At 38.1% G+C, this 16,476-nt stretch overlaps 1 protein-coding gene across 1 annotated transcript in view; it reads right to left on the reverse strand.

Moving 5' to 3' along the window:
- Positions 1-16,476, reverse strand: part of DNAH5 (dynein axonemal heavy chain 5) — a 332,345-nt gene that overhangs the window by 74,428 nt on the left and 241,441 nt on the right. The window contains exons 56-60 of the mRNA XM_008975442.5: positions 11,013-11,244; positions 9,764-9,878; positions 9,234-9,410; positions 6,252-6,455; positions 2,996-3,175 (exon numbers count right to left, since the gene is read on the reverse strand). Of these exons, the coding sequence (XP_008973690.3) occupies positions 2,996-3,175; positions 6,252-6,455; positions 9,234-9,410; positions 9,764-9,878; positions 11,013-11,244 (908 nt within the window). The remainder of the gene's footprint in view (positions 1-2,995; positions 3,176-6,251; positions 6,456-9,233; positions 9,411-9,763; positions 9,879-11,012; positions 11,245-16,476) is intronic.

The following is a 16,476-nucleotide window of genomic DNA, read 5'->3' on the forward strand; positions in this document are numbered from 1 at the left end:
CATGCCTAAGAAATTTAGATCCTTTAAAATCATTTTTGAAACCAAATTTTTCCCTTTTAAATTTACAAAATGTTAATATTGACTTTCATGGGATGACTAGAAGGCATATTCTTTCTGAAGTATTTGAGAAAAGATTATTTTTAAAACACTTTTGAAATAAATTATTTTCCTATCTCAAAACTTCAGCCTTCCAAATTTTGGCAGAATAAATCTTTAGGGAAAAACTCAAGAGTTCCATAATTGACTAGATCCAGTGATGGGCAAAAGCATCGCTTGTAAGTTACAATTTAAAAAGAACCTGACTGGTGGAACATTTTTTCCTCAGCTCTGCTGTAAGCTGCAACTGTTCCCATGGCTCAAAACATGGAAGGAAAAAGTAAGGTCACCGTGTCAAGCAACTTAACAACTTAAAGTCACCTGCTAATGACAAACTTTGCAAACCCAAAGATTTTGAACGTTTTCTAGTACTTTACTCACCAATAAATAAATAAATAAAATTTATATTAAATGAAGCTGTCAACAATTGCTAATCAAAATCCTTCAAACCCAATTAATTGCTCAACTTAGGACTTGTAGAACTCTGTGCAGGCTGCTTAAACCCTGTGAGCTTCAGTTTCTTCATTAAAATATTGAAAAACTAACTCCTAGGACTTTTTATGAGGATTAAATAAGATAACATATGTAAAATCCCAAGTCTAGTCCCCGGCACATAACATGAGTTCAATAAATAGTAGATGTTGTTACTGTTATTATCTATGTTCAATATTTAAGTTCTGCTTTTTTATAACATTCTCTTTATATGTACTGATACTGATTTCCATAAAGTTTTCAAGGAGAATCTCATTATAAGGAACTTGAATAGAATCTAAATTGCTATTGCCGTTAATTCATACTTGTTTGAATTTATTCACTACTAGAAGTCACTTAGCCCAACTACAAGGATTGCAAGATGAAAGATAACAGCTCCTCAGTGTGTCCATTACTAATTAGTGTCTAAGAGATTCCACCTGGAATTTAGGGAATGCCCTTGACCTCTCCTCACGTAAGAAGCAGGGGTTTGCAAGTGAAGCCCCTCCAGGAAGAAGGGAAGTTAAAGTCTTAGGTCTGAATTTCTTAATATATTCAACAGAACCACCTGGTGACAATATGCACTCACTGCCTCTTCTACTCCTCCCTACACAGTGAATGTGGGTCTGTGTAACAGCATGTATTTTTCGGACTGACGTAAGAGGAACCTGACAAGCTGAGTGGTCCAAGATGCTAGATACTTGTAAGAATATAAGAGAACAGACTTCTCAGAAAGAAAAGCACAGGTTGTAGGAGTAAATAAAAAGGTTCCCACTACTGATAGTGTTCCCTTCACTTCCTACTGCAGGACCCAGATTGTCTTGAGACAAGCTGAAAGCTGAAATGTGGATGGCATTGAACACAGGGGAAGAGATCTCATTGTTCTTATGCAAGCCTTGTTCAGAATGTCCATGTTTAACAATTTCAGCTATGTACTTAAAATGACAACAATAACAGAAAAAAACTATGCATCATGAACTTAACTGTAGTTCTCTTTAAGACACTATGTGGCCGGGCACAGTGGCTCACGCCTGTAATCACAGCACTTTGGGAGGCCGAGGTGGGCGGATCACGAGGTCAGGAGATCAAGACCATCCTGGCTAACATGGTGAAACCCCATCTCTACTAAAAATACAAAAAATTAGCCAGGCATGGTGGTGGGCGCCTGTAGTCCCAGCTACTCGGGAGGCTGAGGCAGGAGAATGGCGTGAACCTGGGACGCAGAGCTTGCGGTGAGCTGAGATCAAGCCACTGCACTCCAGCCTGGGTGACAGAGAAAGACTCCGTCTCAAAAAAAAAAAAAAAAAAAAAAGACACTATGCATGGTTACCCACTGGAAAAGTATGCAAAGAATGACCTGTACTTTTCACTTGATATAATGGTTCTAATTCAGTCAATATCAGATTGTACATTTTTGAGCTATGCTGAAGTCTTCAATAGTCACAATATCCATGGTGCCAGACAGCATGACATCAATTATTTGCTCTGAAATTCTCGGACTCAAATGACTCTTTGTCCCTTTAGGTTGTCCTGGGACCTCAAGAGCCTCAATTGCTGAATATACGGTCCTGGTATCACAACAAGTAGAAACGAAATAGAACTTGCAACTCTATGCCTGTCTTCCTGATACTCTTGATTACTTGTATGATGATTGTTAAGTTTCTTGGGTAGTTAACAAGTGTAAGTAGAATGTAGTTGATGATTAAGAGAGATGAGACTCATACAAAAGCAAAATAATCAACCAAGCCATGAGATATGATTTTGAGACATCAGCATTTCATTTTCAAAAAACACACTCTCCATTGCCTCTCCATTTGCTGAAGACTGACCTTTTAATGGTAGAGGAATATGCAAAAACGAAGCTTAAGGATTCAATTACACAAAGGAAATAAAAAGCATGTCTAAAAAGTCACATTAAATAACAAATATTCAGATATTCAGTTTCTTTCCTGAGAGACAAAACAAAAATGGAAAAGGGAGGAATACATCATGTCTTAAGCCAAGCTAAGACCAGCTTTCAGCATGTTCTGTCTTGACCCTACCTCACTCATAGGATTCTCTGGATAAAGATCTGAAATATCAGCAGAGGATTCTATGCTACAGTTTGCAGCGTTTTTTGTTTGTTTGTTTTTGTTTTTTTCAAGTTAACATTGTGGAAGAAAAATATCGAGCAGCCCACGATGGACCTGTAGGGAGCATCCTTGTAGAGAGTCTGTCCCTGCTTAGAGGCTCATATGGTTCCGATTAGAACAGGATTACAAAGAAGAAAGAAACATCCCATGCTTGGCCTTTCTATGCTCACTCTCCCCATGGGCCTGAGTATCCTAACACCAGAAGCCACAGGCACGTGTGCTCCTGTAAAGATAAGACGGGTCAACCTGGAGACTCCGCCCAGCCACCTTCACCCAGGTCTGCCTAGCAGGCTTACCTTCAGAGGCAGTACTTCTTTGTTTATAGAAAAGAAGGAAGCCATAGCTTTCGTCCAGGAACAAAGACCAGCTACATTTCCACATACGCGTTTAGCAGTTTCGATGTTATAGTCAGCCATTTCAAAGTAAGGACTCAAAAACTCTATCACCTCTTCATTGATTGTGTCTTTTGGGAATTGCTATGGAAGAAAAGAGTAAAATAAAGTCAAAACACTTCTTTCCATAAAGTCATACTTGCATCATGCTCTCAATGCCACTGAAACTACTGAATGACCACAAATGAATGAAGGGCATTATATTTTGTCACTATTTTAAGATATGAGGCAAAAGTCCTAAAAGTAAAAGTACAGTAAGAAATGACAGCAAAGAAGTCTGTTAGAGTACACTTTGTCTTCTGTAGAAAAGATACCAACCTTAAATAAATATAATGAGATCCAGGGAAAGAGTAAATTATTTAGGTGATGAACACTAATATGGTTATTAGAATTTCCAAAGCAATAAAGATTTTTTGTCATTAATCCTAAATGGATGATTTCAAACCCATAAAATCCACAATGAAAACCAAACACACCCAGGTGTATTCAGTCTGAGGACATACATATTTAGCATTTATCAGCAACTAAATGCTTAATACATTCAGACAGAAGTTTTATTAAACTCACCTAAAATGTGAAGATAATAACTTGGGCATTAGGCTTTGAGGGTGATGAATTAATTTTTAATCATAGAACTATCAAGAATATGAGAGAATTATTATCTTCTGGTGGGATAAAAATTTAAAATAGTAACAGAAATGAATTAAGAATGCCTTTCTGCATCACAAAAAGAAGACTGACCAAACAATGAAATTGGATCTTTTAAAAGTGGTGTTTGATCATTTAAAAGAGGATGATTAAATGTTTTCCAAGCGGAAAGAAATTTAGCAACTAAATAATTTAGTGACACAAACCTTCGCAGAACACATAATGTATAGTAGAACACACTCGCATTCAGACCTCGTTTAATGTAACTCATTTTTATGAGACTTGAAAAATTGTAACCCAAAAAAAAGCCAGATGAATGTCTGGGAGCAACAGAAGGTCAGTGGTGACAATGACAAATAGCAAGGGAGAGTCCAAGAGCAGGGGCTTTGCCACCAGGTAAATGTCAGGAACGTGGAATCACTTGTCAGGATTCCATCCAAAGTCCAAGTCTATTGGCAGAGTCTCATAGCATAATTATCTGGGACAAGTCTGTTTGGCCCACTAGTTTCATAAGCTACTTATCGTTATAGCTGCTGTGTGCACCTCACCACAGGCCCCAGACATAGCAGTCACTTGAGCAATGCTGAATTGAAAACCAAAAGAAAGATGGCGCTGAATTCACAACTTGGGAAATAGAGGTGGACTGGGTATTCCCAATTAGTTGTTTTGAGATTTGAACATGAAAGAAAAGACAATAAAGCTTCCAGAAGAAAACTAGAAATCTGCCTTGGATGTGGGCAAAGATCTCCTAAACAGAACATAGAAAGCACTATTAGGGAAAATATTAAGAAATTGGACTACGTTAAACCTAAGAATTTCTGTTTATCAAAAGACACCATTAATCGAGGGAACAACTAATGCCAGAAAGCAGCAGAAGATATTTGCAAACATATAAATGACAAATTAGTCATATTTTATATATAAGGAAATTCTACAAAGTAATAAAAAAAATTAACTGGACAAGCAACTCCAACAGGCACTTAACAAAAGAATTCCCCAGAGGCTCATAAGCCTATGAAAAGGTTGGGAAATGCAAATTAAGCCAACAATAGTAAGACACCACTGCAAACTCATCAGAGTAGCTAAAAGTAGAAAATGGTGAAGATGTTGAGCAACTTATACACTGCTGGTAGGTATATATACAGATCCATCAGTTTTGAAAACTCTTCAGCACTGCCTACCAAAGCTGATTAAATGTGTATAACCAAAGTCCCAGAAATTCCACTCCTGAGTATGAAACCAACAGGAATGCATACCTAGAGCCACCAAATGACCAATATTCACAGCAGCTTGATTTATAATAGCCATAAATTAATACTAAGCCCAAAATTCATCAAAAGTACAAGGGACAAACAAAATGAAGCATATTATAGTGTTTCACACTGGTGCTGGTTCAAACAGGCTTGTAAAAAATGATTGTTAAGTTTCCAAGAATTCTGCAAACTTGTTAGACTCCGCCATTATTAAAAATTAAAATATATAAGCTTACAATTAAATAAATGATATCTCAAACAAAGATTATAGTCAAAGCTCATAACTTGCTAATTCTTAGACTAAATTTGACTACCATCTGTGTTTTTGAGGTCATTTACAACTATTGTATCTACATGGTGGAAACACTACACAATGGCTGCTACCATGCACCTCTTCTCAACTCTAGATTCAGCAACATCATTTTGGCAGCTTAAAACAGCCATCATGGGAGTGCTTACACTATGACAAGACTTCAAATCAGAGCTTTTCTTTCTTTTTTTTTTTTCCTTTCTCCCTTAAGAATCAGTTGTTAAACATTTCTCACACACACTACAGCACATTTATATACTGGCAAACTATATAACAATGAAAAAAGAAAGACTGTCATTTGCAACAATAAGAATGAATTTCACAGACATGTTGAATGAAAGAGGTCAAAACAAAAGCGTTCATACAATATTATTTCACATATGCAAATTTCAAAACAGGCAAAGCTAATTATCTGGATAAAGGTAAGGATATAATTACCTTAAGGAAAGTTATTGACTTGGTTGGGGCACAAGAGAGATTTCTGGGGTCTGAAAATATATATTTTTCTTCCAGTGTTCACAAATAGGTATATACATATGTAAATATGCATCAAGTTATACATTTAAAATTTGTGCATTTATTCATGTTAAGTTCTATCTCATAAAATTAAAAAAGCTGTCAATACTAAAAAATTACTACTGAGAAATGCAAAATACAAATATTTGTATTCATGTGAATATAATATAAATACATACTTATTGTCTTCTTAAAATGATTTTTTTAACTTTTATTGAAGTATACATAACACTGATGATGCTTTAATACAACCAAAATCTGTCAGGAAAAACTCTAATGCTTATAATGTTTTATATTTGAGACAGAAAGTTTTACTCTGAAAAAATCATGTATGTAGAGTGAGTTCTTTTTTTAGAAACTTATTCTACCAAAAGGACTCATACACCAGTGAAGAATGAGTTCCCTCTTAGCCCATCACCACTGAACTACCAACCTGTAAGTTCTGTAAAAAGTTCCCTGCAGTCATCAGTTTTAAGGATTCCTGCCAGGAGGGCATGGTACAGCTTTTTTCCAGGTCAATTTTCACAGCACTGACTTTCCTTTGAAACAGCAGCAGTACGCAATCCATGATCCGCATGATGAGGTGAGGGGGGCGGCCCAACGTGCGGACAGTGGCGATGTCCGAAGGCCTGATGGTCTGGGGGATGAAAGAAAGGATCACCCAACCTCAGATAGGAAAGCACAGACAAGCAAACCTTGCATGTCCAAATGCTGCTATTTCAACAGAGGACAGAAAACTGTTTTAAGTTAGATGCAGGCCACGGGGTCTAGATGCATATTTAATCCCAAAGAAACACCATGTCCCAACAAGTTCACATTTCCACTATTCAAACTAGCAGTGACAGGAAAGAAATGTTGGCGAGCAGATAAGGAGCTGTGACTTCTCTAAAAGTGCACAGATGGCTTTGTGCCAGAAAAAAGAAAGGCATAATCTGAAAGAAAAAGAATAGTCAGCACATAAGTAGACTTCGAGGTTCAAAACCAGGAAAATTACAGTATTTGCGGTGCTTTTTTACTCATTAGCTATGTAGGTCAAGAATCTGCCTCTCTCTCTTAAACAATTCAGGCTCCTCACTGTGGACTGACACCAGAGGGTAGCCACAGGGCTGACAGATTGAATAATTAGAGGTTTCTTAGCTGGGAACTGACCTTTAAATGATGGGACTTGAGCAATATGAATTTTACTAAGCTCTCTCTTAGAAAAGTTCCATTCCATTTCTAGTATGTATACACTTACAGAGTAAATGATTTAATAGTCACATACACCTGTTTTGGTTGATAATAACTGCTCAATCACCTAAAACTCACTACGGAATAAGTATTGAAAAAGTGTTAAATGTAAGAATTGGAAACAATCCTATCTCTAAGACAAATAGTATATATTCCTTCCTTCCAGATCTTCAAAACATCCATCTGGTTTGTATTTGCATCCTTTCTATCAAAAGACAGTAACCAATGACCTTCTCATAAAAGTGAATGATTTTTTCTCCAAGGACTGAGGACAAAGAAAAAACACGAAACTTGGTAAATTAGGAATGTAATTACATACCTTGAAAAGGTTTGTATATATATAGTTTTGCTTTTGTTTTTTATTTTGAGACCTGAGTCTCACTCTGTCACCCAGGCTGGAGTGCAGTGGCATAATCTCAGCTCACTGCAATCTCCCCCTCCCAGGTTCAAGTGATTCTCGTGCCTCAGCCTCCTGAATAGCTGGGACTGCAGGCACGCACCACCATGCCTGGCTAATTTTTGTATTTTTAGTAGAGACAGAGTTTCACCATGTTGGCCAGGCTGGTCTCAAACTCCTGACATCAGGTGATCTGCCCACCTCAGCCTCCCAAAGTACTGGGATTACAGGCGTGAGCCACCATGCCCAGCCTGTTTTAATATATTAATACTAGCAGTTATGAAAGCCAGACAGCTGGAAGTTAGGGTGAATGTGTAGTAGAGAACTGAAAATGGCAAACAGACCTTTATTTGAGGTGCACAGTTATAAAAGAAAAGAGAAAAATAGAACAGCAGCCAGTGAGGAAAGTAGGGTAGGGTCAAATTAAAGTTATATAAAATGTAAGGGCTAGGCATGCTTACTTTACTTTAGCTTTAAAAATAATTTTCAAACAGCAAGGTGCTCAGCTGTGTTAGATGCCCAGGTAAAAGAGGTTGGAGAGGGGAACAAAAACTCAACCTGTTTCACCTAAGCATTAAAGTCCTCTCTTTTCTGCAGGCCAAGAAATATGACTGTTATATAATCTCCTATATGCTGTGGCAATAGAACAGTTATCTAACATCTGGAGGTATTTTTTATTTTTGCTCTGAGCTGGTTAAAGTCACATTAATATCAAGATAGGAAGAGACACATTCTTTGCACAAGATTTGTTGTCTTATTTGTTGAATAGATTTATGTAACCTGATGTCAAAATGTTAAAGAGTTTGTACATACCCGGAACTTTCTTAGTAAAAGTGAGTCTTCAAAACTGGACCAGCCTTTAAGGTGTGGCCTAGTTCACTAAACTCATTTCATTTTCTCAAAATCCAACCTCTTTTGTAATTTTGCCATTGGTGTATTGCCACATAGTTTGATATGGTTTAGCTCTATGTCCCCACCCAAATCTCATCTCAAACTGTAATCTCCACATGTCAAGGGAGGGACCTGGTGGGAGGTGATTGGATCATGGGGACAGTTTCCCCCATGCTGTTCTCATGATGGTGAGTGAGTTCTCAGGAGATCTGATGGTTTCAAAGTGGCAGTTTCCCCTGATCTCTCTCCTGCCATCTTGTGAAGAAAGTGTCTGCTTCCGTTCACCTTCTGCCATGATCGTAAGTTTCCTGAGGCCTCTCCAGCCATGCGGAACTGTGAGTCAATTAAACGTCTTTTGTTTATCAATTACCCAGTCTCAGGTAACATCTTTATACAGTGTGAACACAGACTAATACACAATTGTACTGTTTAATTGCGTTGGAAGCCTGCTCAAACTCTCTCATTAATGTGCTACATCAGATCAGTAGTTCTTTATTTGGGTAATGCATAGACAGAAAACGTCGTATCTTACAGATCACCTACTCCATTGGCCTCAATGAATGAATGAGAGAATGTTGCCTTAGAAAGTTGATGTAACTTTTCCAACATTACATAGCTTATTGACAACAGAGTTGAAATGAGGACCCAGGACTCTTGGCCACCAGTATATGGCATTGCCCAACATTGATGAGTGAAGAGTGTGAGATGTGAAGCAGAATAGGCAAAACCTATAAAGAGCTAATAAAGTCTCAAGCAAAAAATATTACTTGAAATCACTCAAGTGGATAGAGCTTTCATCTGAACCAGTAGAGCATTTCCTTGCTGTTATTAGTCTTTTTAGCATTAGTCTGCCTCTTAAGCCCTAAAGTTGACATCTGTTATATCACGTAGATGCACCTGCAATGCAGCTTCTGCCTCTTCTAAAGCTGGTTTTGCTGCTTCCAGTTTTTCTTCGGCAATGGCTTTGTCTTTAGAGATGCTGTCCACAATGGCCTGGGCCCTGTCCTTCACCTTCTGTACCTCAGCCTTGACCTTTTCAGCAGCCTGTGCTTTCATTGTCACTTCTTTTAAGACCTAATTCAATATAAAGCAAGCAATACTTCACCAAACAGTATTAAACATCCAGCTGAAAATGCACATTTTTGCCTTGATTTGTTGATTTTGTTCACTTACCCAGTTTTTTTTTTTTTTTGAGACGGAGTCTCGCTCTGTCGCCCAGGCTGGAGTGCAGTAGCGCGGTCTCGGCTCACTGCAAGCTCCGCCTCCTGCACTTACCCAGTTTTTTATACATAAAATTAAGAGTATTTTATTCCAATGGAAGTTAATGTATACTTCACTAGTTACAGCCAGTGAATATGCATAGATCATTAACACTTGTGAACTGAGAATTCAAAAGGAACGTGGCACATGTGTAAATGCCCACCCACCATGTCGGCTTTATCGTTGGCCACTTGTAGCTCCTTTTCTTTCGCTTCCAGTTCTTTACTCAAGGCTGCAACAGACTCTGAAGCTTCTTTGAGCTTTTCCAATCCAGTATTCATTCTGGGATTGAAAATCCAAGCAAGCAATGTTAAAATGTGTAGGACTTGGATGCAATTCTCAAGTACTGGTCCAATAATGAGTGGTAATGGTTATATCTGAAGATTGCATGTATGCAAGTAGCAAACCCAAGAGGGCTTAGCAAAAAGGATACAGATCCAGTCTTGACTCTAGACTGATAACATGTATGTTCTTTACAGACCACGTGCAAGAACAGCGAACCTGCTAGAACACACGTCATGAAATTAGGAACAACAGTAAGGCTAGAATCTGTATCACGCAGGAAACATACTTAATGACATTAGGCTAAATGACAATAGACTTCAAATGCTTAAAGCTCAGTCATGCAGGAAGGAAAATAACGCCTGTTTTTCAAAAGAGACAAATGAAGTTAAAAGAAGAATGATGTGGGCTTAAGAAACCAATTTAAAGCCATCAGAACAGCTGTAGGAAGGAACTAGCTGCCTGCCTGAACCTGAAATAACGTGACCATAGAGATGGGAACCCTCCGAGTCATTTCGTGTAATTGCCCACCCAGGGATTCCTTACTCTGGCTGATTCTAGCCACGCTCAGGAAGATGATCTGATCAGAAAAGCATAGGGCAGAGCAGTGACATTTGGAAGAAACTTCAGGGAAGCAGGGATACTCCTTAGGCAGTGAACATATGCATCAACCTGGCTTTTCCCTCTCAGTCACTCAGAAGGGATGGGAAGAGAAGGGCAAGAAGAGGGAAGAGGGGATGTTTGCATTCGCAACTCCCGTCCAGGTCTATTATTTCTATCCTGATGTCACTCAATATTATAGAACGCAGTAGGCCACATAAAAACCTGGCAATAATTTATCCTACTGGGCAAGGAACAGTCAATAGGCTCTAGAGGAGGGTTTCCCAACCTCAGCACCACGGACATTTGGGGCTGGATAATTCTTTGTTGTGGAGGAAAAGAACTTCAGGAAGTTTAGCAGCATCCCTAAGCCTCTACCCACTACATGCCAGCAGTACCCCTTCCCTGCCCTGCCGCCACAGTTATGATACACAAAAATGTCTCTGGTCATTGCAAAATATCCACCAGGGCAAATCTGTCCCTGGTTGAGAGCCACGGCTTTAATATAGCTTTGTATAAGAACATCACACTTACCTGTTGGCCAGGGTCTGCACCTCCACATGCTTTTCTCCATATATGAACTTATAGCCCTGAATAAAGGAGAGGTATGATTTGGGCGTCACGTGGGTAGAACGTCGGAATCTCTGAAAATAATCAACACACTTCTCAGCCACCCCATCCTGGAAGGAGCCCATGCATTGGACCACCTCCTTCTTGATTTCCAAACTGCAGTCAATATCATAGGAAGTGAGGAAGTGTTCAGACACTAGAGAGAATAAAGATGACAGTGTGTGAAATATGTATGTAAGTTACCCTTTTAAAAGTTAACTGTTTATTTCTAAAACTTAGACATTTCTTAGGAATGCAAACCATTTTTGTAGCCCCAGCTAGGTAGATCTGTGTCAGCATTTTTGGCCCCAGTCCTATAACATCAACAATTTTATTTTCTGTTGTACATATAAAACTATAAAAACACTTTAAGCCTATCATCACTCTTTGTTGCCTGGTGCTTGTGCAGAGACATCTCTTCTACACAGCTGCAGGTTCTGGTCAGCAGCCAACCTGTTTTATGGTTTACATCAGGACAAATGGTACAAATAACTCAGAAATCAGTGCCCACCTCGTACTCATATTTAACAATGCCATTTATTTTGTCACTCAGAACCTATCACACCCTTAGTCCACCCTGGCTCTGACTGCATTTGGCATGTGGAAACGCTCATCACTAAATTTTTTTATGCTGGAGTCATCTTGTTCTTAAATGTGGCAGCTGGTCATTTGTGGTCAGTTCTTATTTACAGTATTCTTTTAGAATGTTTGGGTAAAAAGTATCCTGTTGGAGACCTTTACCTTCCCCACAGTGCCAAATTGGGGACCAATTCTAAGACAGCCTTCCCTGCTATGGGAATAGGCTCATCAATCACCATGTACACTGAATGCCTGTTGCGGAGCCACCACTGCGACGGGTGCCATGGAATGAAAGAGGAACGTGAAACTTGGTCTCAACCCCAAGGAATCTACAAGCATCACACAAAATACGGTTAAAATTATCACAACCATTTCTATGTATCTCAGAAGAAACAACCTATGTATATAAGTATTGTAAAGAGAAATATGGTCAATAAAATGGGAGAGAAATGAATCAAGTAAGCAAGGCTTAAAAAGGCAAAGACATACAAATAGTACTTATCACCATCAGTACCCAATCACTAAATTAAGTTCTTAAGGCTGTTATTGTGGGGCTGTATTTACATTTATGTAAATAATAGAGACAATTCATCAGCTTCGTTACAAAAACAGTTTACCATATACCAAAAGGCAATAATTAAGTCACATTTTCTCATATAAGTTAGCCAACCAGTACAAAGAACGGTTTAAACTCTAAGAAGTTCAAGTCTAGGTACTGGAACCATACAACAATTCATACTTATGATACATTTTGTGTAGGTGTTAACCACAATGGCTGCGATGTCCACCATGTGCCAGGCATGATGCTAAACGCTTTATTTGGCATTATGGGATATTCTCGGGGAAGTGCCCGCTTTCTGAAATCTTCCTTGTATTTATCATGTAATGATTTTCTTCCTTCTTATCTGAACAAACAGTATCAATAATGGTGACCTTATTCTTTACGTAGCAAATTGTCCTTTTGTCTCTCCAAAAAGTCAAAGAGAATAAAATCAGGAGGGATTCTAAGTATATTTTTCCACAGACCCAGGATCTCTGGTGCAGGAAAGGTTACAGAAAGAAGCAGAACACTCCCTCTTAGAGTGACCCGTGCCTGCTGAGATTCAGTCAAGAGGCCAGAAAACCCTTCTGACATCTTCAATATCCCATCACCAAGGCAGTAATGCCAGTTTTGGGGCTACCTCCAGGGATTTTACAACATAAAGCATATTTTTCTTTAAATGATTCATCAACAGATTCAGTCCATTTAAATTCATACATATAAAAAACTCACTTTTTTTCCAAAGGTATTTAGAAGTTATTAAAATTACTACAAAATCCAGTATCAGCCCTAGGGGCTTCTTTAAATTAGAAAAACACATAATAATGTAATACTTTTATTTTATTGGAAATATTTCTTATGATCTAAACGAAATGCTAACACAAACGAATGATATATTTCTTTCTAGATGCAGCTGGAGGTAATAATTTAATTCAGAATCAATATCCTTAAGGCAACTAAAATAACAGTTTTTCTAGAAACCTTGTTGCTAATTTTCTAAAAAGAATAAATAACACTGAAATCCCTAAGTGTCTAAGTACTTCTAATACTCACAGATTGTATTCTTTCAGGATAACATTAGGCAGGTTAGTATTGGGTGTGGAGACATTGATTTTCCCAACAAGATTTTCTATTTATTGAAGAAAGAAACCATGTCTTATGTCTTTTAGTTCTTTTATCCATTACTATGACTAGCATAGTATTAAACATTTATGTAGTGTGCAGGCTGTAAATAGACTAAATTGGAGCTATAACCACAAAAATTACTGGTTATCAAAAGGTTTAAAAAGATTTAAATGTGCAGGTAAATTATGTAAAGCATAAGTGTTATAGATATAGGAGGTCCAAGAAAATGGGAAAATTTCAAATATTCCAAAGAGAACAAAGGAGGATTGAAGGATGTGATGTATCTTGATTAAGCCTTGGAGACTGAATAAATAAAAAAGATGGAGAAGAATATTCTTGGTAGAGGGACTAGTGTGAAAGGATAAGGATGATTAAAGCATGTTCAGAGGGAAAAGAGGTATATCCAAAGTTGAACTAGAGAAAGACTGCAAGTGATCAAGGCCATATTATGGAAAGATGATGAATTTCTACAGTCTGATCCATTCATTCAACGTCATAAGTATCAAACACCAGTAGCTGCTGAAATTGTGAACAAAGGATGTGTAGTTCTTGAACTCACGGGAGTTTTTAGTCTAGTAAGACATTAATTTAGTTTTTAGTCTAGTAAGCATTCATCAAATAAATAACACAACGAGGTACATAAATTACACACTGTGGTTAATCCCAAGAAGAAAAAGCACAGAGTGCTATGGAATGGATAACAGAGGACCTGGCTTAGGGGGGAAACGGAGGGAAGCAAAGGAAGATTTTCCTGAAGAGATGACATTTAGCTGAGCCAGCATTATCCAGACAAAGGAGGAGTGGGTGGGGAGAAATGGGAGGAGGAGAGCATTGCATGGAACACAACTGGGGAAAAAAAAAAAAAGAGCATATTCAAGGATCCAGGAAAACAGAGCAGGAAAGAAAAGGGACCTCAGGAGAGCCTGGGGAGGTAGGTAGGGTCAGCTCTTCCCAGCACGAAGGCCTGCTAAAGGTTGTGTTTTTTCCTAAGAACAATAGGAAGACATGGAGGTTTTAAGCAGAAATAAATGCAACTGTATTTGTGTTTTTACCGTTATTCTGTCTGCAATGTGAGATGGATGGGGGACAGGTGAAAGAGTTGAAGAGATCATTAGAAAGCTATTTGGGTTTTCCAGGTGAGCAGCAATGATAGCTTGGCCTAGGATGTCAGTGAAAGGGAGATGACTTGGTGATGGACAAGACTTGAGAGTTGGAGAAAAGGGGAGGTGTTGATGACAAAGGGGTCTCAGGTTGCCTAGTCTGATGAGCGATAATGGCCCTTCCTGAAAGGGGGAGACAATTTGAGTTTCAGACATTTTCAGTTTAAGAAATTCGTGAAGCATCCATAAGAATGGACCAGGCAGGCAGTTGAGTACACAGATTTCAAGCCAGGAGACAGACTAGACTGGAGAAAAAATTGATGGCACGTATTATAAAGGAGGCTGTGGATGAGCTTTCCTGGGGAGAGACTCTGGAGTACAGAATTCAATCTGTCTTGTGTCTGTTGACAAGTCTGTCTTGTCTTGAGTCTGTCCAATAACATCATGAAGCTCAATATGTACGTTCTGAATAAATGAACAAACAGATTAATGCATGAAGGTTGGGATATTTGCTAGCAACTGAGGATAAAGAAAGGAAAGTTTCTCTGCCCTCCATGTAATCTTGGTTTGTGTTGGTGTGATAAGATTTAAAAGAATGGGACAATGAGAAATTAACAAAGGAGGGATCAATAAGACCTTTGTCTACAAAAGAAGAGGTGACTGAAATAGGAACTTAACAAAAAGAGCTTCATATGTAAATCATCTTAATTTGGCATATTATAGTATCTGTCACCTGAAATTGTTATTTCTATTGTTAATACCTTACAGAGCATTTTATGAAGTACTTGCATATTGATAACTGTATTTCATAATAAACTTTAACGTAGCTCTGAAATACTCTTGATCTGTGCTCTGCATGTATATCCTACTTGAGTTTTAAAATCTTTTTTTTAAGGTCTTTTGTTCTTTTTATTAATTTCCTTCCTTTCATCAGTGACTTTTTGTATTAAGAGCTACATTCTTTTTTGGTTTTTTTTTTTTCAAATCTTACCTCCAGTTATATTTACATTTTTATGGGACTTTAAATTTTAAATCACTGGCCTTTTCTCAAACTTCTAAGACAAAAGACAGAACTGTGCTGTAAATTTATATCACAAACATGTTAAAATATTCTGTGTTTAAAAGCCACAGATTGGAAAACCACTACTGTCAATAGTGAAGCGCTGAGAATAAAACTTCCCCAGTAGGTAAGAATTTAAGAATAGGTAATTGATAGATAATCAATAAATAGATGATGGATAGATGGATGGATAGATAATAGACAGATAAAGATAGATGGATAGATAATGGATGGATGGATAGATAATTAATAGATATTTAGATAGATAATAGAGAGAGAAATACAGATAGATAGATAGACAGACAGACAGACAGACAGACAGACAGACAACATAGGTTTCAGTCTCAGTACTGATCCCACTAACTTTTTCCACCTATGGCAACCCTCAACTTCACGCTCCTCAGTTTCTCCTTCTCTAAAGAGCAAGAGATGGGTTAATCAGTCATTCTCAGATGGGGTACCACAGAGCTGTAGAGGCAATGGTGAGGGCAGTAGAAGTGGGGAGTAAGAGGATGAGACTCCAGAATGCTTCCTCCGGCAACCCCCATCTACTTTTCACTGTTTTATCTACTAGGACTACTTGTAAGGTATTACTGGAAAATAAGGCTCTTCTGCATAAAACATTTTTAAAAATTTGAAAACTACTGTCCTGAATCAGGGTTCTCCTGATGTTCTGATGTAATAGGGATGAGACCTGGGTATCTGTTTCTTTTAAAATATAAACAGACAATTTCTCACCAAAAGCTTTCAAAAAAAAAAAAAACAAAAAGCTAAATGTATGCTCTCTAACCTCTCCTCTACTACTTTTATGTTCCAGTTTCATTTGCAAAGTAAGGAAGCACTAATGGTCCATGGCATGGAAGATCAGAAAGAAGCAGAAGCAGCAAAGGGTCCAGTCAGAGACCATGCTGGTTAACATCTTTTGTCACGGACAGAAACCAGCAGAGAATTGCTGGATGATGTTTTCCTCTTTGATTCTCAGCA

The sequence above is a fragment of the Pan paniscus genome, chromosome 4 (assembly GCF_029289425.2).
Source record: "Pan paniscus chromosome 4, NHGRI_mPanPan1-v2.0_pri, whole genome shotgun sequence".
Lineage (NCBI taxonomy): Eukaryota > Metazoa > Chordata > Mammalia > Primates > Hominidae > Pan > Pan paniscus.